The sequence below is a fragment of the Myxine glutinosa genome, chromosome 12 (assembly GCF_964187855.1).
Source record: "Myxine glutinosa chromosome 12, kmMyxGlut1.1, whole genome shotgun sequence".
NCBI classification, from domain to species: Eukaryota; Metazoa; Chordata; class Myxini; order Myxiniformes; family Myxinidae; genus Myxine; species Myxine glutinosa.
Genome location: NC_136272.1, coordinates 46,274,801 through 46,299,994, shown reverse-complemented (window position 1 = coordinate 46,299,994; position 25,194 = coordinate 46,274,801). Strand labels below are relative to the sequence as shown.

Here is a 25,194-nt window from a genome sequence, read left to right as displayed (position 1 = left end):
GAGCTTGGAGACAACAACAACAACAACAACATGCATTTTAAGGCCATTTTCCCTACTAGAGCTGGGGTTAGCCTTGCGGTCCCCATGACAATCTTCTCCATTTTGCCCTATTTTCTGCATCTCTCCTTGTTAACCTCCTTGCCCGCATTTCTTCTTCCACCATCTTTAGCCAAGTCTTTCTCGGTCTTCCCCGTCCTCTACTTCCTTCTACATTCATTTCCATCACTCTTCTCAACCAGTCACTTTCATCCTTCCTCAACACATGACCAAACCATCTCAACCTGTTCCTCTTCACAGCATCAATCACAGGCTCTATTCCCATCATCTTTCGCAATTCATCATTTGTCTTCCTCTCTCTCTCTCAATGATACTCCACACATCCACCGAACCATTCGCATTTCCACCCTTTCCAGCCTTCGTCGCTGCTCTTTTTTTTTTTCTTTTTTTCTTTTTTTTTCGTATACAAGATCGAGGCTCGTGAAAGAGCTAACATTAATCACACAAAAAGACAAACCGACACACAAAACACAAAAAACAAGGGGAGCGGCAGACAAGATGGGGAGAGAGGGGGAAGGACACAAAAGAGAGGGGGAAGAGGGGGAAGGACACAAACACAACATTTGAGAGCAGGGACATCGGGAGGACTTGGGGGGAGGTGGGAGAGGATTAAAACATATGAACACTGCAAGGACTCTGGGGTGAATTACCGGGGGTAGAAAAGATCAAGGTTTTCGATGGGGGACGATAAGAGATGGTGGTGAACAGCTGTTTTAAAGACCTGGAGGGAGGAGTGGGATTGAAGGGAGTGGGGGAGTTTGTTCCAGAGGCGGGAGAAAAGGGGAATGAAAGAGTGAAGGTGAGCAGAGAGCCTAGACTTTGGCAGTTTAACCATAAGAGGGTTGCAGGCAGATCTTGTGCGACCTGAAGGAATATTGGGGGGACAGAGCACAGAGAGAGCTGGGGGAGCAAGGCCGGAGAGGAGTCGGTAGAAGACAGAAAGACCACCAACCTGCCTGCGGTGAGTGAGTGAAAGGCCCTCGGCGTTGACTACATCGCAGGAGATTCCAATGATTCTGAAAGCTTTGGCCTCAACAGCGTGAAGCCGAGCAAGGTGTGAGGCAGGAGCACCAGCCCAGAGGGGGGAACAGTATTCCATTGAGCTGCGGATGAAAGCCTTGTATGTGGTGAGGAGCTCAGGTGTGCCAAGGAAGGACTTCGCACGACGGAGGATGCCCAGTCGGCGACTGGCTTTGGAGGCCAGCTTGGAAATGTGGTTTTCCCAAGAAAGATCATGGCAGATAGTGAGACCCAAAAGCTTGAGCGACAGAACTTCTTGGAGAGGATTGTTGAGAAAGTAGATGGGAGGGTTGTCCAGTCGGTCCTTTCGGAGAGACATTGTAAGAGTGTGAGATTTGTCAGGATTGAAAGACATGTTCCACTTGTTTGACCAGTCTGTGATTTTGTCCAGGTCTGCAGAGAGTGAGGAGGCTGCAGACTGCCGATCTGAGGGATGAGGAATGGAGCGACAGAGAGTAGAGTCGTCAGCAAAGAGATAGAGAGGATTTTCAAGAGAGTCAGAGAGATCATTGATGAAGACCAGAAAAAGCACAGGGCCCAGAACACTACCTTGGGGAACTCCAGCCTGAACAGGAAGAGGAGATGAGAGAAACCCATTCAGGGCCACACGTTGACTACGACCAGAGAGGAAGTCCGCCAGCCATGCGTGGAGATTTCCATGGATACCAAAGGAGGAGAGTTTGGAGAGCAGAGCAGGGTGCCAGACCGTATCGAAGGCACGTGAAATGTCAAGGGAGACTGCTCTAATTTCCTGTTTGGCGTTGAGGACCTCCATCCATTGTTGAGAAAGCAGAAGCAGCATGTCCAGAGTAGAGTGACCAGGTCTGAAACCAAATTGATGATCAGAGATCAAGCCATTGGAGAAGAGGAAAGATTTAATATCTGAAGCAATGATGGAATTCCATGACTTTGCTGATAATTGGGAGAAGGCTGATTGGTCTGTAGTTGCTGGGATCTGTTTTTGCACCTTTTTTGTGCAAAGCGGTGATGTTGGCTGATTTCCAAGCAGATGGCAGATGACCTTGAGCAAAAGAGAGGGTGAAGAGAACAGAAAGAGGGAGTGAAAGAGCAGAAGAACATGATTTTAGGACCCGTGGGCTGATGCCGTCAGGACCAGTTGCAGAATCAGAGTCGAGGGTTGACAGAAACTTTTCCACCTTGTCAGGAGGAAAGGACACAGAGTCCAGGAGCAGCTGGGTACGACTGGGTACGGTGGGTACAGAGAGGGATGGGTTTGGGACACAAGATTTAGAGGCAAACACAGAGTTGAGGCATTCAGCTTTTTCACGTGCGGAGTCAGCCGTTAAGCCGTTTGAGGTGAGGGAGGGGATGGAGGGGGAACAAACACCAGAAACAGATTTGACCAGACGCCACCAGGATTTGGAAGAGGGAGACAGATAAGAGAGTTCGGTCTTGAGAATAGTGAGATATTGTTTCCTGGCTCTCCTGAGGGTGGACACACACTTGTTTCGGGCTTTGTGAAAGGAAATGAGATTTCCTTCCGTTGGATTTGCTTTCCAGGAGACGAAAGCAAGTTGTTTCAGGGCAACAGCCTCACCACAAGATTCCGTGTACCATGGACGGGAGGAAGGGTATGACAACTGAAGACGAGATGGTATAAATCTGTGCATGAGAGAGAGCAATTTACTTTGAAAGAATTCCCAGGATGAGTTGATGTCAGAGGCGGTAGAGATGGGAGACCAGTCCAGATGATTGATGGCTGCTTGAAGACCGTGCCAGTTGGCCTGAGTGAAATGCCAGACTCGTCGACGCTGAGGAGGCTCTCTGAGAATGGTCAGAGAGATGTCCACTTTGACAAGCACATGATCAGATGAGCCGATTGGAGCAGAAGAAGAGCAGCAGACATTTTCAGGGAAGTTTGTCATAACCAAATCCAGAAGAGAAGATGCTCCGTTGACTGAGATCCGGGTCGGGAAATTGACAGATTGTGTCAGTCCCAGTGAGTCGCAGAAGTCCTTTGCTGAAGAGCCATGGCTGGTGAGAGAGGTACCCACACCCAGCCAACTGGCATGGTGACAATTGAAATCACCACATATGAGGAAGAGAGAGTTGGGATGGGTAGATAGAAGTTGGTCCATATTATCAGACAGTGAGATGTAGATGGAGTCATCGCTGATTGGTGGACGGTACAACACACATATGAACAAAAGGTGGGAGCGAAGGGGAAGCCGTAGCCAAAGGTATTCCTGGGGGTGAGGTGGAGAGAGGGCAGTGGAGGGCGAGTGAGGAAGAGAGTTTTTTATAAAGATAGCAACCCCACCTCCAGGACGAGGCTCAGGTCTATCATACCGGAGGAGGGAGTAACCTGGGAGAGATACCAAGGCATCAGAGACATCATGAAGGAGGAAAGTTTCTGTTAAGCAGATCACATCTGGTTTGTCAGAAGCAACCTGTATGGAGAGGTCAGTCTAGTTTGAGCGAAGGCCCCGGATGTTTGAGGTCCATACCGTTAATGAAGAGGAAGGGGGAGCATCGGGTCCAGAACAGGGGGGGGGAGGGGTAGGGTAAGATGTGGAAGAGGAGGAAGAGGTAGGGAGAGCTGTTGAAGGTGTGTCAGAGATTTCAGAATAGCTTGGAGAAAGGGAAGAATGGGGCGGACAAAAGGTTTGATGGAGATTGGGTGAGGCACAGTGAGGTGTTATTTGAGGAGGGGGAAGAGCAAGGCAGAAGGTTTGGGGAGATGAAGGTGAAAGTTGGAAGGAGGAAGAAGCAGGGAGGATGCTTTGAGGAGGAGGGGTGAGAGGGGAGTCTAGGAGGGGAGGAGCGAGGGAGAGTCTCGGAGGGGAGGGGTGTGGGAGGAGTTTAGGAGGGAGGGGAGGGAAGGGGCAAGGGGGGAGATTTGAAAGGGATGGGTGATGGGGAGGATTTGGAGGGGAGGGGTGAGATTGGATTTTGAAAAGTGTACGATTCATGGGAAACGAACATTTTTTGCAAAATGAGTTTGAGACCTTCGAGTCAAAAATACGTTTGAGGACACTGGAGGAGGGATGGAGTTCTGGATAGTTTATGGAATGTAGAAAGGAGGAACTGTAAGAGATGGTATTATATATATTTTTTGGAATGAATAGATTTGGTGAGCAAGACGAAAGCATCCTTTTGTAGGAAAAGAAGAAAAGGGTGTTATAATATATGAGAGAAAATAGTTGTTCAGGGGAGAGATTATACATTTCTAACCGCGTGATCGCGAACGAAGAACGAACGAACAAAAAGAACAACAAATAAACGAATAAGACCTGGGAAGGAAATATTTTTTTGGGGTTTTTTTGTTTTTGTTTTGTGAGTACAGATATTAAACAAGGAGGTACGGGGTGAACGACTGGTACGAAACAGAGAACGAAAATAATTTCTAACCGATGTCTCGTTTCATCTCTACGTTCATAACCGATGTCTCGCTCCCATAAATCATAACACTTCTCACACATGCAGCATACACCTTTCCCTTCAGCTTCAACGACACTCCCCTCCTCATCAGCATGCCACTCAGTTCCCGAAACGTCTTCCATGCACATCTCACTCTAGCTTGGAATGAGCTTGGAGAAAAGAAAGAAAACTAGAGAATTGTCTGAGGAGGTCAGACACAAGATTGTAGCCAAGCATGGACAATCTCAAGACTACAAGTCCATCTCCAGAAACCTTGATGTTCCTGTGTCCACCGTACGCAATGTTATCAGGAAGTTTAAGGCCCATGGTATTGTAGCCAACCTCCCTGGACGTAGCCGCATGAGAAAACTTAATCGATGATTGCAGCGAAGGATTGTTTGAATTGTGGAGAGAGCACTTCGATCAAATTCCAAACAGATTCAAGCTGACCTTCAGACACAAGGTACGACAGTTTCAACTCACATAATCCGTCACCAGCTCAATGAAAGGGGGTTCTATGGTAGGAGACCCAGAAGGACCCCACTGCTGAGAAAGCCCAACTGGAGTTTTCCAAAACACACCTGAACAAGCCAAAATCCTTCTGGAAGAATGTCCTGTGGACAGATGAGATCAAATCAGAGCTTTTTGGTAAAGCACATCATCTCTATGTTTTCAGAAAACAAAATGACGCCTTCAAAGAAAATAACACCTTCCCTACAGTCAAACATGGAGAAGGATCAGTGATGTTTTGGGGTTGCTGTGCTGCCTCTGGCACTGGGTGCCTTGAATGTGTGCATGGCATCATGAAATCAGGAGATTACCAAGGCATTTTGGAGCACAATGTTGAACCCAGTGTCAGAAAGCTGGGTCTCCATCAAAGGTCATGGGTCTTGTATCAGGACAATGATCCCAAACACACTTCAGAAAGCACCCGGGAATGGTTTAAGACAAAACGCAGGACTGCTCTGAAGTGGCCAGTAATGAGTCCATATCCAAATCCCATTGAACACCTGTCAGGAGATCTGAAAACAGCAGTTGGGAGAAGGTACCCCTCAAATCTGGGAGAACTGGAGGAGTTTGCACAAGTAGAATGGGTCAAACTGCCATTAGAGATGCACAAGAAGAGTGGACCAAACTGCCAGTAGAGAGGTGTAGGACGCTCATTCATGGCTATAGGAAGCGCTTGGCTGCAGTTATTTTGTCCAAAGGCTGTATGTGCTACCAAATATTAAATCGAGGGTGTCAATAATTTTGTCAATGCCATTTATTTTTATTTTCTGATTTAAAAGGATATATTAAGTTCTGAATCAAAAACAAAGGTTCTGTAATATTAACAGTGAAATAAAGAATTGTGGAGACAAAATACTTCTGTCAATTTCAACTTGTTTTTCGGGAAAATAGTGAGTTATTTGAGAAAAGTGCAAGGGCACCAATAGTTTTGGCCATGACTGTACATTCAGATATCATAATATTCAGATGTCACAACTAAATGTGAAAAATGTCAAGGGGTGTGAATACTTTCTGAAGGCACTGTATATTGTTCAGCCATTGCAAGCAGAATTACTAATATAAACAGAATGATAAACGTGGGGGAAGTATTCATCAGTGATTATTTCAAGAGGTCACACCTTGGTGTCTCCTGGCTTCTCATCTGTTGAAGTGTAACTGCAATCCATGCAAGCAGTCCTTGAACTAGTCCTAAAAATCGAAGGACGCCTGCTGCTGCTTCAAGTTTGCCTTTCCAGGCAATGAAGGCCTGCTCCAGGTTCATGAGGTTAGTCTGTGTTTCTCTGATGGCTTCTCGTGCCTCAGTTACATGATCGGTTAGACCAGGCATATCAACTAACTCTGCTGCCTCCATCTCGAGCTGCTGCACCTATATGAAAACACCACATCCAATTTTAAGGAAAGGGAATGAGACAAACTTGTTTTTATAAGGAAAAAAAGGTTTGGTGAGAGGGTGCAATGAAGGGTGGGGTGTTGGGTGTTCAATAATATTCAGATGGCATTTTCTCTGCTTTGTTCTATCACCTCTTTCCCAAACCGACCTGGGTCCTGAGAGCAGTCACTTCAGGTTCCATGGCAGCCAGTGCTCTCTGTTGCATTTCCACACCAGGTAGGACCCGCGCTGCAGAACTGGGCAAACTTGCCAGCTTTTCAACAAGCAAGGCCTTTAGCTCGCATGCTCGCTGCAATAGCCCAAGGGCAGCCTGCAAGCCACACGCTCAAATAAATGTGGTAACAAGTTCTTTCTACAAAAATGAGCACATCTCTGGGTTTTGTGAATTACAAATCTACCTGAGAGGCAGCAAGTTGGCGCTTTCTAGCCTCCAGCCGAGTCAAAAGGTTTATCCACATGGTATCCAGGCTCAGCCAGGTGTCAGACTGATCTGCAGTCCCTTCTGAGAAGCTTCTTGCCATGATCGCCTCTCTTCGTTGGCGGCCGAATGCCTCGGTCTCCTGGGCAAATGCCCCAAATCTCTCAGATAACACCTGCCAGCAGATAGATGCATTGAGACAGCTGTCAGCAACAAACAACAACAACAGGTATTTTAAGGCCATTTCCCCTGCTAGAGCGGGGGTTAGCCTTGCGGTCCCCATGACAATCTTCTCCATTTTGCCCTATTTTCTGCATCTCTCCTTGTTAACCCCCTTGCCCGCATTTCTTCTTCCACCAACTTTAGCCATTCTCGGTCTTCCCCGTCCTCTACTTCCTTCTACATTCATTTCCATCACTCTTCTCAACCAGTCACTTTCATCCTTCCTCAACACATGACCAAACCATCTCATCCTGTTCCTCTTCACAGCATCAATCACAGGCTCTATTCCCATCATATTTCGCAATTCATCATTTGTCTTCCTCTCTCTCAACGATACTCCGCACATCCACCGAACCATTCGCATTTCCACCCTTTCCAGCCTTCGTTGCTGCTCTACATTCATTACCCATGTCTCGCTCCCATAAATCATAACACTTCTCAGTTTGATCAATTTGATCTTCTCCCATAAATCAATCAATTGAGTCAGCTGTCAACATCACAAAATAAAGACGCCATCTGCCTACATTGTCTGTATCTGTTTTTCAGAGTTCAGTTAAAAATCAAAAACTATATTCAGTCAGCAATCAACTATTTAACTAACTCACCACTGCATGTTCGTAGTCCTGCCCGGGCTCATCAACCGAGGCAAAGACCATCTTCTCTGAGAGCCATTGTGCCAATTCACTACACTCGTTCTGCAGCTGGAGTGTATGCAATGCGGCCTCCGCATCAGCTTCCGCCTTTGATAGCCGTTCCACCAAGACTCCCCAGGACTGCTCCACACTGGTTTGGCGCTCACTCAACCAGGAACTGCCCACCAACAACACACATAGCTAGTGAAGATTGATGCTGAATTTCAGTGCTACAGAAATTCCAGGTGTTAAGAAGTCACACTAATCTCTTACCTCAAACGGTTATCTCAGCACATGTTATTAACAGTTCTATACCACCAATGGAATGCCCAGCACATCCATCTACAAATCAGCATCTACAAAGTATCAGGCAAAGCTAATGTCTCTTCTAACAAACTCTGAAATTGTTAAGCTTTCATTTACCGAGTTCTTCATTTTGTAAGCTTATTTGTGGTTTGAGAATTATGAATGAATAAATTAAGTTAGATTGACTGACAGATGAATAGTGATATGCTCCACCACATGCCTGTTTGGGTGTTGACTGATCTGGAGGTGAGCACAGGCCTCAGCCAAGCTGTCCATGGGGGCTTGAAACTCAGCCACTGTCCGACCGAGTCGTGATAACCGCCCACACACCGTCTCGGCTCCTGCTTCATCCTAATGACGACAAATTGTCCAGAAAGAGGCAACTGCATCATGACCATCAACAAAGCATACCGCCAATGTTGGGCTTCAGAAAACACTTCCTGTATTAAATATGCTCGTTCATCAATTGCATTCTGGTAAATTCAAATACGCAACAGCAAATATCCACTAGCTTGTAGCAAATTTGGGTTAATCATACCAATCGAGGTGTAACGCGGTACAGGTTATGAAAGAAATGCATCGCGTTGGAGCAGTGTGGAGAGCGGAGTTTTCCTTTTTATGGTGAGTTTGTGTTTTCATTTTATATTTACGAAGCGACCTCCCATCACTTCGCTGACGGATTTAATGAAAAGACAGCAAGTTGTATTTCACAAACATATTACATATGTTTACATATTATTTTGAGTTTTTACATGTGTTTTTACATGTTTTCTTTTTTTAATGTGTTACATGTTTTTACATGTTGTATTTTTACATATTACATGTGTTTACAAACATATTATTACTATGAATGTCAATGAGGTTGTAAAATGAAGTAAAACACCGAAAAAGGATTTTTTATAAAACATAATTGTTGTCACGGCTGTGGTTGTTGTATTGTTGTTCGTGTGCTACTTCCATGTACTTTTATTTTTATTTATATTGCTTCGAGAAGTATTACTATATTTCCTTTTGTGTGCTCCTCCCGTGCCATTTTAAAGGGTTCCTGTTGTCGTAGAATAATAAATGTTACCAATGGAACCACTACTTCTTCCTACGTCTTCGTCGGAAACACAAGCTTTGACAGCAGGCAAGTAAATGTGATTAAAGGAACAAATTTTTGTTCCCTGTATAATCGATTATTATCTTTCCAACAGTACCATTTTGTATTATCGTCCAACAGCAGAAACTCTTTCGAACTAGAACGTCACTCGGTAGCATGCATACCCTCTGCCAGGCTGAACAGTTTACGTTTTGTATCACACCTGGTGTTGGCTTAGCGGTTAGGGTGCTGGCTTGGGATCCTAGGATCCTGGGTTCGAATCCCGATCGATCGCTGAATTAACACCAGGAGGGTTGACTCAGCCTGTCATCCTTCCGAGGTCGGCAAATTGAGTACCAGCTTGCTGAGATGAATGATCACAGTGTGTACCCCTATTTAGAATAGGTACACCATATCCCTGCGCATCGTAAGAGGCGACCAAGGGTTGGCGTCAGTAAGGGCATCTGGCCATAAAAACATTGCCTCAAACAGGGAACCATGATTGTCATGGGGCCCGCAAGGCTAACCCCCGCTCTAGCGGGGAAAATTGCCTTAAAACGATCATTCATTCATTCATCACACCAATAAGCTGGATCCGGATCTTCACCAATATTAAATCAATTTGTCCTCGTCACAAACCCAACCCGTCCAACCAAATTTCTTCTGAATCCGTCCATAAATTTTTGAGATATTGTGCTGTATTTCGTTTTTGGTCCGATCTCTCAATGGTGAAGAATCACTTCAGAAATTAAAAAAAATTCTCGAATCTGGATCCAGATCTTCACCAAAATATCATCCATTCGTCCTTGTCATGCACCCAAAGAGTCTTCGGTTGAAAAAAACGTTAACATGTAATAATGGCTACCATCAGGTGACGTTTGTGGCCTACATTAGCATATGTGTGGGCAGACAAACAAATACACTAACAAACAGACCCAAATGCAATACCCTCAAGTGAGGATAAAAATACCTTGAAGTGATGTGGTCCTTCAGCCTCGGCTTTACGTTCTGCGAGCCAGGCTTCGGCCTCATCCACTCGTGCTTCATAACGCTGTCCATCAAGCGCAAGCCTTAGCTGGCACAATCGTGTTCTGGCTGCCTCCTGTAGGGCCACCCAACGCCCCTCCAGCTCGGTCGCCATCTCCTGAAGTCCCACAGACGTGCCATCTCCCGGCACGTTTGCCTGTCGTGCCCGCTGACACATTTCTTTAACACGTGGCTCACGGGCAGCCATCTCGGCCAACATCGCCTGTTGTTTGAGAATTAGAGCAGGACGTGTACTGTGGTTTTTAATAATCACATATGAATATGGTTTGCAAATATCAAATGCAGGTTCACAAGATGAAGACCAGACACAATAAATATGCAAGATGAAGACCAGACACTCTTCACTGCATAATTAATCAGACTATAAAAGTTTGATAAATAAATGTGAATCTATAAATCGCTTTGAACACAGAGGAGACACAACAAAGGATGAGAGAGCGGGTTGATCCGAGAAACCTAATGACCACCACACATTCGAGCGGCCAAGCCTGGCCTACCTGTTGAGTGGTGAACAGACGCCCTGAGGTCTGCAGGTCACTGCCCAATTCTGGGTTGGAGACGTCGGCCTCCTGCTCCTTAAGCCATTGCTGCATGGCAGACACGAGATGAGGAGAATGAAGTCATAAATCAAAATGAAGTACTTTGCAGTTTGAAAGGCAAGTTGTTAATGCTGTTAGGAGAACTGCAGAAGTCTTGGCAATACCATTCAAATCAATTTGGCTTAAAAATTATCGCTGGAATAAGGAAATGCAAGGAAGACAAGAGGATATTTGGTCCATCATGAAGCCACTGTGGAGGTTGTAGATTAGAAAGAGTGTGAATAAAAGTGTTCGAGCTGTACAGGCCTATCATATTCAATTTAGTCCACACAATGTAATGGTCTAATCATCACAGACTGAAAACTGACCCAATAGTTACAGGCTGAAATAATAATATAACCATTCTTTTCCCACCATGAGGCACGTAGGAGCTGCCAGGGCAGTTTCATTAGCTAAGGAGTACAATCCTGGATGGGTCACCACTCCTGAAATGGCTTATTATCAGAGTAAGCGGGTACTCATTTTGCCGATCTTGGAAGACCCTAAGCTCTTAAGCCATCCACCTTAACCGTTAAGCCAACACCAGGCATTACAGGCTGAAAACAATAATTTATGAACAGTGACATGATGATATGTTATGAATGTAAAACCGCCATTTTACAGGAGAAAGAGAGGGTAAACACTGGATATACCAGTTCATCATCCAGCTGCCGCTGAAGATTGAAGAGCTCTTTTGCAGTCTGAAGGCGCACTCGTCTCTGTTGCAGTGGATGTTGTAGCCTCTGCATATTTTCTTCAATGACCTTATGTCGGATCTCCAGCTCATGAGGAACCACACTTCCATCCATCTCAACTAGTCTATTTGCACTACTAAGCACATTGTCTGATGTCTGCACAGCTTTTACCATTCCCTCAACACCATCTTCAGCCAACCCCTCACGATTGTCCGTGGCAAGCTCTATTGTCACGTCGTTACTTCCTTTTGACAATTCCGACTCCTTGAGCATTCTATCACTTCCTTCATCTTCGCTAACTAACTTCCCATGTCCATTTTCTGCAATAACCCCATGAGACATTTCATTCCCAGGTTTCCTGTCAACGTTATTTCTCAATCTTCCGACAGCTTCCACTTGTTTTCTTAGGGCATCCATGGCAATGTTTTGTCTGTACAACTCCTGCTCCATGAGCTGGGGGGGGAATGGAAAACAATTTTTTTACGTAATATGATACATCCCAACAGAAATATTTAGAAAAATACAGATCATCAAGATTGTTACACTGTTTACGGTGACGTTATCTGCCCTGAATAGAAATACATTGTCAAAGACCCATTGCCATTCGCATACTTGATAGACCTAAACACGTGATTCAACTGTCTGTTTTAATGTCTGTGTGTGCACATATGTTTCTATTTTGAGCTATTTTAAGACCTTATATAAGGCACCTGTTGTCGCTGAAGCTGCCTGTTCACACTGGCTAGGTCCTGAAGCTGGTCTGGGGCTTGCAGATCCACTTGGAGTTCAGAAAGTTGTGCTTCAAGCTCTGCACATTGCTTGTTGACAAGCTGCGCCTGCCCTGCTTGGTTCAGGCTCAAGCCTCGAGCATGAGTACATCTCTCAAGTTCAGCCCATTGGACCTCGAGGTGGTGCAGACATTGATCCACAGCTTCCTTGAGGCCTGGGTGTTCTTTGGTCACTTGGTGTCCCTCCTAGTGATACAGTCATACCAGTTAGCATGAAAAAAGTTGTCCACATATTAATGCAAATGCATCATCACTGTTGCTTGGATAATATCGTCATTTAACCGTAAGGAATGATTCAAACACCGAGTCAATAACTGCAGCTGTAAATACCTTCATCTCAAAGTTTAACTGAAAGTTTTGGGTTGTTTTTTTCTCTTCCAGGAGTTTGATTCATTTTCAATCATTTATCATAATTTTATGGTTACCCGCCCTCCGGGTGGGAGTGACCTTCTCGGCCCCACCTTCGGGAAGCAATGTGCTGCGGCACAGACTTGGAAATGCACTTTTATAATTTTGTCATTTTTGAAAGAAATTTGTATTGATCACAACACATCATACTTCATATCATAAGATATAGAAAGGTGATTTGTAATACCGGCTACCACCAAAGATGGCGTTATTTCCACCAGTCCATTTTAGAGTTTCGGTGACATCCATGTTTGCTCCATTAAGCAAGACTAGCCGAAACCCGTGGAACATCCACGGAAGGGAGGATGTGGTGTATGGATAGAGTGTACCATTATGGATGGCATAGGGGAGCGCTCATGGGATCTTCTTCTTCCGTTAAGCTCCAATTTTTTCTCTTTAAGTTACGTCCAATCAGTCCTCTCTGCTCGAAGTGCTCAGGCCATGCCCTCCCGCTCTCATACTTTTATTTCCGTTCGGTGTAGAAAGAGATTGACATATCGTTCGTCTGTTTTCAGCTCGTTATCTTTAAGCTTCCTTACGTGTCTCGCCACCTGCTACACCTCTCTGAGTTACGAGGATTTATGCAACGCACCCCGAGTATCGCAACGTCACTCCATTTAACTTTATTAAAATGACGATTAAGACGTTTCCTTATATATCCTAATTTAAAATGTTCAAGGGAATAAAAAGACCATTTGGTTCACACCACCCATGTTCACACCACTCGACTGTCCAATCAGCGGACGGCTCGCTTCGCCTTCGCCCAGCAGACGCCAATACGATGGCGTCGTAAGATGGCGTCGTATCGGCAGTTAATCGGATGCTTTTGGGCCCCAACGTCGGCTAATTCAGATTTTTCGAGTATGGCTGTACGTGATAAACAAAGAGCGCGTTTCGTAGATCGTAAATCCATTAGTGCCGTGGGCATCGGGTCACTGGGTGCGGCGTAAAAGGGATAACAAAGTCGAGTCCTTACGGTATTATTATATAGATTATTGGACACAAAGTAATTTTAAAAATGCACTATGTAAACAAAAAGCCTTTTTTATACAAAATCTAAGGATATGGAAGAACAAAGATATTGGGTGTTGTGGCTTATTTATCAAACTTATATAGTCTGATTAATTATTTTTTAATTTATTATTCTGATTAATTATTAACGATTAATTAAAAAGGATTGGCTTATTAAGGTTATTGAGGGTAGAAAATATCTCTTAAAAGATGAGGATATTGGGTAGTGTTGGGGCCTTTGTACCATGCATCCAGAAACAGCAAAAAGCACATTTCGCAGTAAAAACTGTGTACACATCAAATTGAGAAACATGTGCATTGCTTTCAGACTCAGGTCCTGAAAACCACAAGGACTTGATGTTCGTTCACCTGTCGGGCGAGATCCAATCGAGCCTGATTGCTCTGCACCTCGGCAGCAAACACTTGGTGCTTCAGCCACTTGCCATGGGGGTCACGAACTGTCCCAACCCCACTGTCCCGTGCAACAAGGAGCTTCTCGGCCACCCATAGGCTGAGCTGGCCAGGAACAGTGTATGTGTGGTTGATTTCAATAACAGATGGTCAAAATCCAAAATAATGATAAAAGAAAGAAAAGGGCATTGATTGGACAGTTTAAAAAATCATGAACAAAGACGTCATGAACCACCAGCTACAAGGAAACTGCACAATAGTAAAGTTGTAAACTTAAGTTTTCATCATTGGGATAAAATAATTGAGACAAAGCTCATGCAATTGTTTCTAAAGAAAACCTTTTTAAACTACCGAGTTATTTACAAATAACAGCAAACCTTAACTCAGCGAACCCATCATCTGATCTGGAAATGAATTGCTTTGCCTACACCTTGAGTTACCATGCAGGAGATAACTGCTAAACTAACAACCAGTTTATAGTGTAACCGTCATCACACCTCATCACACATCTCCAAGAAGGTCTGCAGCTTTCGATTCTCTTTCAGACGAAGGCAGAGGTCGTCGATAGCATCCGCAAGCTTCTCGATCCTAGAGGAGCATAATTGGGCAAGTGTGCAGAAATGAATTTCAAACTACGGATACACCAAACCATTTTTGCCCCAAATGTGCAGCTGTACCCCCAGCCCTGTCCGACAGCCAGATAAATCATTTGTTATGAATGGCAGGCTTTCCAATTTAGTCATATCTGCATTCAGCATTTCAATATGCTCATTCAAGTCCCAAAACATCAGTTGAGGGCCTATTTTCTTTGGATTTTGGAAGGCCTTCAGATGAGATATTTAGGGAGAACATCTTCTCATTCTCAGATTTGTGTAGGTTTTTGTTGGTTTTACGTGAAAGATTCCAGTCTGGATTCTGTAAAATCTGTACAGTCATCATCATGGCCAGGCCTTAAATGAAATAAACAAGGACTGAAGAAAAGGAAGAATTGAGAGTTCATAAAACACGGTCCCCCATGCAGTATTCAAGTTAATAATTCAAATGAAATAAAATAAAGATGGTAAAGGTCGTAAAAACAAGTACGGTAAAATGGCAGATTTGTCTTCGGATTAATGTTCCTATTTGTGTTCAAAGTACAACATTGAATTTAACCAAGTTGTTCCTCGATTAATAAACTGACATGCGTGGGCAATAATCTGTGGGTTTTTGAGGAAGTGGAAAACCTGCCTTTTGAAAATGGCAGGTCATAACTGTTAGGGAAGTATTAAGCCTGGTGTTGGCTTAGCGGTTAGGGTGCCGGGTTGGGATCCTAGGATTCTGGGTTTGAATCCCGGTCGATCGCTGAATTAACGTCAGGGGGGTTGACTCAGCCTGTCATCCTTCCGATGTCGGCAAATTAAGTACCAGTTCACTGGTAATTCCCTGCGTGTCGCAAGAGGCGACTAACAGGGTTGGCGGCAGGAAGGGCATCCAGCCATAAAACAATTCCTCTAAAAGGGAACCACGGTGCCTGAAAAACGCCCAACCCCTGCTCTGCAGGGAAAAATGGCCTCCAAAGGTGGTTCATAACTTTTCGGCAAGACATGAGAAAGTAAATAATTCCAGAGCTTAGCAGTGAAGGGGGGGGAAACATCATAACGGCCCAACATTGAGTTGCCAATGGTCACAATAATCATGTGACGTAGTAGCTTCTTAAGTATTTTATGGTCTAGCTAATGGCGGAAGTACACAAGCAGCCAGTTCTCGGAAGCAGAAACCAAAATAATATCTATAGAAACAGGAAAAAGCCAACATTAAGTCCTAGCTGTATCCATGTGATTTTTACCTCTCCCACCAATTTCCCACGCCTCCTCCCCCCAAGCCCTCTCCCTCCCACGGATCTCCCGATGTCCCTGCTCTCAAATGTTGTACTTGTGTGCTTCCCCCTCTCTCCCATCTTGTCTCCCGCTCCCTTTATTTTGTCTTATGTGTCCGTTTGTTTTTTTTGTCATTAATGTTAGCTCTTACACGAGCCTCCATTTTGTATACAAAAAAAAAAAATTTTTTTAATGGGATACAAAACGTTAACTGTTCTTCCTTGTGGAGGTAAGCGTGCTACCGAGTACCATTCTAGTTTGAAGCTGTAATTGGGTAGAGGTTGAAGAATGAAGGGGAAGAAGGTTTGTATTCAAATCCTAACATTAATCTGATGAAAGTGGAATTGAACTAATTCCCAGCAGCAGCTGGCCATCTTGGTTGTACATGTGACCAGAAGTGGGCAGGTCACTATGATTGTGTGATGTCGTGAAGCTACAGACATCTATCTATAATTCCAGTAATCTCTGTACGTTTGTACGTCTGTACGTTTGTTTGTCTGTGACCGCTGTTTCTCAACAACCACGGGTCCGATATACTTTTAACTTGCCAGGTATATTGCTGGGGACCCGAGGATGTGCCTTTTCAAGGTTTCATATTAATCGGACAATTACTTACCGAGCTATGTCCAAAAAACGATTCAACCAATCAGAGAGCAGCGAACGATCGCGTGTGCCGAACGTGGAGGACACACTCTGCCTCGGATGGCACATTTGAGAGCGTATTCATTTATTTCACGTTTGCAAACTATGTTGGCGTTAAACTATGTTTTAAAACTAATAAAACCGAATTTGCGATTCATTCGCTTTCCTGCGCGTTTGTGCACGCGATGGCGATTTCTTTACCAAACTCCGGAAGCCGTTCGCTTTGGACCAAACCATTGCATGTAAATAGAGGGGGGGGATTGTCACCGTACTCGCAAGCCGTTCGCTTTGGACCAAACCATTTCATGTAAATAGAGGGGGGGGATATAATTTTAGATATAGATATAGTACGGGCAATGCCCTAGTGATGTGAAATGCAGCTATTCCATATTTACCAGTACCTCCTCCTAAAGTGCTCACACATACAGCCATTTCTTAAGCAAGCCGTCGCAAATTCACCTTTGCTGCAGCTTCTGCACATTGTCCTGCACCTGCTGATCATATGGGCCGCTTTGTGCCATCACGGCCTGCTCGCTCGTGGCTAACAGATGCAGCCGCTCACGCCCGCTAGCCATCTTGTCACGGAGATCCATGGCTCGACGCAAGGCCATTTCAGCCCCTTGCAACCCACCTGCAGGAGGCTCTGCTTGGGACAGAGCTATCTCCTGCATAGCAAAGAAAGCGATAGCTCCAAATGTAACATTACAGGTATAATTCAGTGTGATGCGTTATATCATTATGTATCAATAACTCTCATCATTCCAATTGGAGCATTTTGGTTCAGTGAGTCCAAAATCCTCTTGGCTTTTGATTAACTTATTCTTTAGTATTCAAAGTGTTTCATATATGTCTTTTTAAAATAATCTGTTATAGTTATGGAATTTTTCTGTGGTAAATACCTCCTCGACCCAAATCCATATCATCACTGAAATGCATATTTCAGCTGAATTTTAATTTCAGCTGAATGTGTTACCAACTGGGCATCCTCCGTCGTGCGAAGTTCTTCCTTGGCATACCTCCTCACCACAGACAAAGCTTTCATCCGCAGCTCAATGGAATACTGCTCTCCCTTCTGGGCTGGTGCTCCTGCCTCACACCGAGCTCGGCTTCACGCTGTTGAAACCAAAGCTTTCAGAATCATTGGAATCTCCCGCGATGAAGCTAACTCCGAGGGCCTTTCTCTCTTTCACTGCAGGCAGGTTGGTGGTCTTTCTGTCTTCTACCGACTCCTCTCCGGCCTTGCTCCCCTAGCTCTGTCTGTGTTCTGTCCCCCAAATATTCCTGCAGGACACACAAGATCTGCCAGCAACCCTCTTCTGGTGAAATTGTCAAAATCAAGACTCTCTGCTTACCTTCACTCCTTCATTCCTCTTTTCTCCCACCTCTGGAACAAACTCCCACTCTCTCTTCAATCCCTCTCCTCCCTTCAGATCTTTAAAACAGCTGTTCACCACCATCTCTTATCTTCCCCCATCCAAAACCTTGATATTTTCTACCCCCGTTAAAACGCCCCAAATCCGCCCCTTTAAATCCCCAGCTTCTTTCCTGAAATTCCTAGTCGTGTTCATTTGCTTTATACCGTGTACCCCTCCCTCCTCCCCGATCCCTCCCCCTTCCACAGATCTACCGGCGTCCCTGTTCTCGTCTGTTGTTGTGCTTGTATACTTCCCTCTCTCTCCTCCTCTTGTTTCCCGCTCCCTTTATTGTATGTTTTATGTGTCTGTGCATGTTTTCATGTTCAATGTGTTAGCCCTTACATGAGCCTTGATTCTGTATACAAAAAAAGAAAAAAAAAGTATGTGGATAAGATGCACGATGTTCTGAATGATAAAACCAAGTTTCAACTACTAGTCGACATATCTCATTGTGATTGCACAGCATCACTTGAACGCAAATCACGAAAGGCGTTTATTACAACTGTGCTACTAAATGTTTATTTGTATTATTTGGTATTATTTTGTACAAAATCATTTTGTACAAAATAATGTATTTATTTGTATTATTTTGTACTACTTAATGTTTATTTATTAAATTACGAATAACTAGCAGAGTACCCGCTCTACGGGCGACCTTATTCTAAGCATGCAACACGTTTTTCTGAAACATACCTTTATTTGGGAGGTGTATAGGCAACGTACAGCTCCCTGAATTGCTCCCAAAAAGAAACAAAACATAACCCGTGTTATGTGCATCAAGCAAAAACATGCCTACTGCTTATAAATCAAAACACCTCACTGCACTAGAAAACGTGGGGACAGGAATACTGCACTGTAAAGGATGGGACTTGCAATACCCTCTCCCACATGGAGGCGGCGCTACACGATACACATTTACGTAGAGAATGTGCGAACACACACCCCGAGACTATCGGCAAAGATAAAACCACCCCTATGCACTAATTGGGGTCATGCTGATCCTATGCAGAAAGTCTGGATGTAAGCGGGACAGAACTATAGGAGGAATAGCACGACATACACCGGGGTCCGTGAATAATGGTAAGGATGACACTCCTAGACCTGATCCATCAGGTACCTCAGTACTTACAACCTCTGAGCTAGACATCCGCCCATCATAGAATGTAATAAGTGAATGTTCCGACATGAGCAATAGGCAGTTTAAAAAAAAAAATCGATGAAAATAAACAAGGCAATTTCATTGTGGAACAAATAATTTCCATATCTAAAATACGCAATCTCCGGGATTTATTATCTTGGCAGTCATACCTGCTTATCAAGCCAGGCATCCAGCTTAGCCACATCGCGCAAGAAGAGCAAATAGGACTCTGCGGAGACAAGTGTTGATTTTCTGGTCATGCAAAGCTTGGAAAGTTCTGCAAAACTGCTTTCAGTTTTATCCAAATTGCTCAAAAACTCCTTGTTTGCTTCAGAATCTTTGTCTGGGTCTCCTTGGGTTTCTTCATCGTTTTCTACTTCAGCAGTAGCCTCCTCTCGCAGCTGGTCAAACTCAGTCTTTCGCCAGCCTAGCTCCACTGCCAATGCCTCATGTTGCTCCAGCCAGGCTTTGGCTTGCATAACATTATCTGGTACTTCACTGCATGCCAATGCAGCTGCTGTGCGGCCTAGCCAAGCTTCTAAGCTACAAAGACCAGTTTCTAGAAAATGCTGCCGCCGTACTTTGCTCAATAAGCAGGCACGAGCTTGCAACGCCGTAGATAGCTCAGACCAGGCCTCAAGAGCTGAAGAGAGAGGTCTCATGATGGCATCCACACTCTGAGGCCTAGCAGCAGTCAGTTCTGGAGCCTGTTTTTTCAGTTGATGTAGGCGTACTTCCACTGCCTCGGCCGAGCGCTCCACACAAGCCAGATGGCGTTCCGGACCTGAGAGTCCAATCGCTGTACAGCCTGGAGGCTAGACAGAGAGTTACACAGTGAGAGACAAAGTAATATTATGAGTAATGGATATACTCAAACAGAAAAGTATTGTGAGTAAGGATTCCCTTAAAACCTCACCATGGAGTCATGCAGCAACCTAGCATTTTCGCGAATCCATGTCTCAGTTTCCATACACTCGACTGCATATCCCTGCACGGCCAGCTCTGCCTCAAGGTCTGCCCGGCATGTTGACACCAATTCCTGCAGCTGCTTCCATCTATAAATGATCCACATACATTTCCGAAGATTAATTAATCTGGAACAAAATATCATTCCATAAGATATAGCCTTGGAAAGGCAGAGGTCTATATTTTGTATTTGGTTTGTGTATGTCATTTTTATTTATTACACAATATTATCAACTTTTACAACCTGAAGTTGAGGTGCTCTTTGGTTTCCCAGATGGTCTTCTCATTGGGGTGGCCCTCCTCAATGAGCTTCCGTGCATCTTTATGTACAGCCCCAATTCTAGTTCCATGATTAGCCATCTCTTGTTCAAGGCTTTCAAATCTATCCAATAAAAAAAAACATTCAAAAATCTAGGGAAAAAACAAAAAATACTTCTTCAACTGTAAAATAACTTTTATTTACTGTAGATAATGGCTCTTTCAATGAGAATAGTCCTTTCATGCAATATGTTATATTGGGAGCATTTAATATATTATTGGTGTGATGAAGTGTTACTTTACAAACATTTAGGATCAACAGCAAGCTTCACAAAAACATTATGGAATTATAATTGAGGATGTGGAGGAAGCTTTCCATCAGGCCTTTATTACTGGGGCCACACCTCTGTTGTAGCACTTCCAGTTCTTCCAGATGCTGAGGCAGATTCAGTGCCTCCAACCAAGCCTTCTTCTCATCAATCCAGCTCTCACAGGATGTCGCCTCTCCCAGGAACCTGTGAAGAGCTGCGGCTTCCCGAAGGTGGCGGCCACGTCGCTCTGCTCGTTCCCTAAGCTCACCCAACATAGCCTGTAACTGGGCCACACGGGTCTTCGCCTCCTCTGGCAACTCCAACGCTTGCCGCTGCAGGCTCTCCAGCATGGCGGCATGTCCGGCCGCTTCGGCGCAGAGGGTAGCATGCTGCCGTGCCATCGCTCGGGCAGCGGCTTCATCTGGGCAAGTTACTTCAGTTGACGAGACAAGTAAAGCATCAGAAAGCCAGGCATGCAGCTCATCGGCATCAGCGTGAAATTGTAACAGAGCAGCTGCTGATGCCAGCCTATTGCGTCGCTGTGCAGCAAATGCCTCCAGCTGTTCCCAGGCAGTCCGTAAAGCATCAGCCCTTGTCAGAATGAGATCAGCCACCGTAGCTAAGGGAATCTCCGTGGTTGGTGATAGCATTTCTTCATCCTCTTCGATGTCAAAGTCACAGGAAACGTCGCCATTTCTTTCCACTGAAACATGTTCTTCTTCCCACTGAACCCCATTTGTTTTTGGCCCTTCATGGTTTTGCTCAAATATTAGCTTGTCTGACATTTTCACAGGCATTTTGTTCACTGAAGTGTGATTTTCTTTATTAATAAGGTTTTTATCACGATCATTTGGATGACTGCTTCTTATTGAAGCCTTGATAGTTTTACTAGTTAATTTATTAGCTTCATTTAATGCTTGCTCAGCCCTTAGTCGCTGGCCTGCCATTTCTGCCTCCAAGGCTTGCTGCTGCCTCAGTTGGCGCAGGACGGCAGCCAGATCTCGTCCAGTTTCGTCGTTCAGCACTCGCTGCTTTTCTTGCACCCAAGCTTCCTCTTCGGTGAGCTCTGCCACCAAGGCCCATCGACGACGTAATGCGGAAAGGCGAGCTCGCCTGGCAGCAGCCAACATGCCAAGTTCAGCCAAGCTAGTTTCCAGAAGGGCAACTTGTTCTTTGACAATTGCAGGGTCACATGGCTGGTAGGCTGTTGGATAACAGGAAAAAGTAAGAGAATCATACATACATTCTCTGCCAGTCTGTCTGTCTGTCTGTTCAGGGTGTAACTTCTAAATCAAATCGCTGCCATTTTGTTCGTGCCATATAGGTTATCAGGCATCATAGGCCTCTGGTGTACAGGTACTATGGAAAGTTGCCTGCATCAGTGCTGCGATTAAATGAGTGGGTCTACATGTGGATATTTTGAGAGACGTATGTTTCTTAAGCATGTTTGGTAAATGGCGTGTTTGTGGGGTCTTGCATTTTGATTTTATGAATGTTTAAAATTTTTGCATAGTTTGAGGCCTCAAGGCTGTGCAAGTCGCAACGGTTTTTCACAAATAAATGGGTCTAAATCATTTTTTCTCAGCAAATTACATTTCAATACATGCCTGACATTAAAATCTCTTAGATTATATAAATAACGAAGGAGAGGAGGTGGGGAGGGGGAGACAGAAGAAGGTGGGGGGGGGGGGGGGGGGGGAGGGGGAGTTGAGATCTTGAAGTCACATTTACAATATATGGAATGACACATGTTTCCATTACAAACTGTATTTCACAGGTGCATAGACATGTACTCACATATGTGAAGTAAATAAATTGTGAAGATTACATCATTTATGGATCTGATGAATTGCCAGTCCCCATTTTGGAAAAGTCCGTGCGGCATCTAACTCAAATGTCCAAATGTCATACATGTCTTTGCCCATGGGTTTTGCACGGGTCTACCTGCTAGTCTATATAACACACTTGTTCGTCTGTCTGTCTGTTTATGTGTCTGTGTGTAACATTCCGTTCTACCCCCTGGTTGGGCAGTTTGCCTGATTCACCCACAATTTCAACCTAAAAACAAAACAAAAAACATACGGCCGCCATGTTGGTGCTTATAGCCGACGAAGCTGGTGTTGTGAATGAACGCGTACGTATTATGTTGAAAAGCCAGATTTTGCTGAATCCTTTGAGAATTTCGAAGCTTTGACGCACCAAATCGCTCCATGGAGGCCGCCATCTTGCGGATGCGGAAGTATGCATTAAAAAATTGAGAAAAAGTTCAATAGGAGTTTGTTTCACCCGTCTTTTTTTTATTCACAATCTTATGCACCTCTAATTTGTAATTAAAATACTTCAAGACCAACCTCATTCCCCGGGCCCGCACGGGCCCCTAAATATTCCTACAGGTCACACAAGATCTGCCTGCAACCCTCTTATGGTTAAACTGCCAAAATCAAGACTCTCTGCTCACCTTCACTCCTTCATTCCTCTTTTCTCCCGCCTCTGGAACAAACTCCCTCGCTCTCTTCAATCCCACTCCTCCCTCCAGGTCTTTAAAACAGCTGTTCACCACCATCTCTTATCTTCCGCCATCCAAAACCTTGATCTTTTCTACCCCCGCTAATTTCACCCCAAATCCACTTTTTTGAAATACCAACTTCTGTCCTGGAAGTCCTTGGTGTCCTTGTGTTTTATACTTCTCCCACCACCCCCCCCCCCCTTCCCACGCCTCCTCCCCCCAAGCCCTCTCCCCCCCACACATCTCCCGGTGTCCCTGCTCTCAAATGTTGTGTTTGTGTGCTTCCCCATCTCTCCCCATCTTGTCTACCGCTCCCTCCTTTTATATATTTTGTTCGTCTGTTTGATTTGTTTGTGAAATAAATGTTAGCTCTTTCACGAGCCTCGATTCTGTATCCCCAAAAAAAAAAAAAAAAAAAACAACGAAAATAGTCACCAAACACCGGAACCAATGAGATTCGAGCATTTGAAAAAATATTTCAAAAAAGCTTTTTACCGCGTTTCGGAGGCTGAAAACGGCGTCAAATATTCTAAAATTGACGAAGAATTATTTTTTTGAAATCTCGTGGCCGCAGGGGATAGTTTTTCACGGCCGGAAATATCCGAAGTTGAGACGGAATTCACTGAATTAATTTTTTCACGAGCTCTTTTTTTTTTCGCTTTTTTTTTTTTTCGCTTTTTTTTTTTTTCGCTCTTTCACGCTCTTTCATTTTCATTTTCATTTTCATTTTCATTTTCGTGTGATTACTTCACATTTTCATTTTCGCTCTTTCACGAGCCTCGACCTTGTATACAAAAAAAAAAAAAAAAAAAAAAAAAAAATCAAGAAGTAAATTTTATAAATTTTAATCTAATCCAGAATGCAAATGGTGTCATTTTGAACTAGGTACGGTACCTACTCCACCTACCTACTACCAACTACCTAACCTACTGATGCCATCGTGATGGGTAAAATAGTGGCAAGAGGCTTTGGCTTCGCCGGCTCATTGCGGCTTTGCAGTAGGGTACTAGTACTGCTATGTGAGGCCAAAGACATCTTCGGAGCTGTCATATTCACAATCACCATGCCCTCCCTACAAGTTTTCCCTGCAGTGTAGAATGACGAAAGTGACTGTTAAAAGGATTTTGAGCCGATAGGTGTGATGGGCCTGGTGAAGATAAGCCACAGCAATCGAGGCAGCAGCAGTCTGTTGTCTATACACCACCCAAATAACTATGTGGCATTCTATGGCTTTTACCATGGAGGTTATGCAGGTCTTTGCTATTATTTCCGACTATTTTCTCTTAAATGACTCGACAAAGGACCATAAAATCCATGTCATAATAAAGGTCTTTGTCCGATGACTTCCAGGAATCTCGTGACATTGTGAAAGAAAACATCCGTCATTATTTACTTTAAATGATGTGGAAATATGCATCAGGAAGAAGATAATTGGTTTTGGGCAATTTATTTTGCACAATTATACTGCTCATGGTTACGTGAGAGTTTCAATTTCACAGGGTTTCCACATATCTCGTGGGACTGCGAGTTGGACAGGCGACCGTGACGGGCCATGCCATGTAGGAGCTGGTTCGATCGTGGCTTCTGTGAAGTTGGTGATAGCATGATAGGGGAAGGAAAAGGGTTCAATAATCTGCTGTTTCCATGTGTGAATGCTCATTTGCTTTTAGGAGTGGGAGGAGGGTGAGGAGGGGAGAACAGTGTTGAGGTTAGGAGGAGGGTTTGTGGAGTTGGGGTTGGGGAGGGGCTTGAAGGTTTGAAATGTGACGAGAATTGACACCTTAGGGTTTGGAGGATGAAGACATGGGGTTTGGGGGAGGGAGGTGAGAGCAAAGATGGAACAGAGTTGGGAAGGGAAGTTGAGGCTTTGGGAGGGGGGAAGGGTGAGGATTTTTGGTGGTGACTTTGGGAAGGGGGGGAAGGGGAGTGAGAAATTTCGGTAGTGGGTGGGAGGTGGAGAAGTTGTCGTCAGCAGGTGGGGAGGTTGTTTGATGGCTTGGAGTAGAGAGGGGATTGACGCATGAGAGGGGAGCAGGAAGGGAACAGTTGAGAACTTTAAGTCACATTTTACATTGTGCAGATGCTCTGCAGATCCCTGCTATCACCAGAACACCCTGTCTAACACTACAGACATCTCTAGAAAGTAT

The 25,194-nt window shown here is 44.5% G+C and overlaps 1 protein-coding gene across 2 annotated transcripts in view; it reads right to left on the bottom strand.

Moving 5' to 3' along the window:
• The window catches only part of LOC137437861 (spectrin beta chain, non-erythrocytic 1), a 156,225-nt gene that overhangs the window by 36,438 nt on the left and 94,593 nt on the right, over window positions 1-25,194 (bottom strand). For both annotated transcript variants that reach the window (XM_068132538.2, XM_068132541.2), the window contains 16 exons: window positions 20,635-21,745; window positions 20,217-20,354; window positions 19,923-20,061; window positions 19,177-19,821; window positions 16,913-17,118; window positions 14,453-14,543; window positions 13,914-14,060; window positions 12,048-12,311; window positions 11,296-11,790; window positions 10,562-10,651; window positions 9,988-10,266; window positions 8,157-8,287; window positions 7,604-7,808; window positions 6,757-6,951; window positions 6,507-6,668; window positions 6,087-6,334 (listed from right to left, as the gene is read on the bottom strand). In XM_068132538.2, coding sequence (XP_067988639.2) covers window positions 6,087-6,334; window positions 6,507-6,668; window positions 6,757-6,951; window positions 7,604-7,808; window positions 8,157-8,287; window positions 9,988-10,266; window positions 10,562-10,651; window positions 11,296-11,790; window positions 12,048-12,311; window positions 13,914-14,060; window positions 14,453-14,543; window positions 16,913-17,118; window positions 19,177-19,821; window positions 19,923-20,061; window positions 20,217-20,354; window positions 20,635-21,745 — 4,546 coding nt within the window. The remainder of the gene's footprint in view (window positions 1-6,086; window positions 6,335-6,506; window positions 6,669-6,756; window positions 6,952-7,603; window positions 7,809-8,156; window positions 8,288-9,987; window positions 10,267-10,561; window positions 10,652-11,295; window positions 11,791-12,047; window positions 12,312-13,913; window positions 14,061-14,452; window positions 14,544-16,912; window positions 17,119-19,176; window positions 19,822-19,922; window positions 20,062-20,216; window positions 20,355-20,634; window positions 21,746-25,194) is intronic.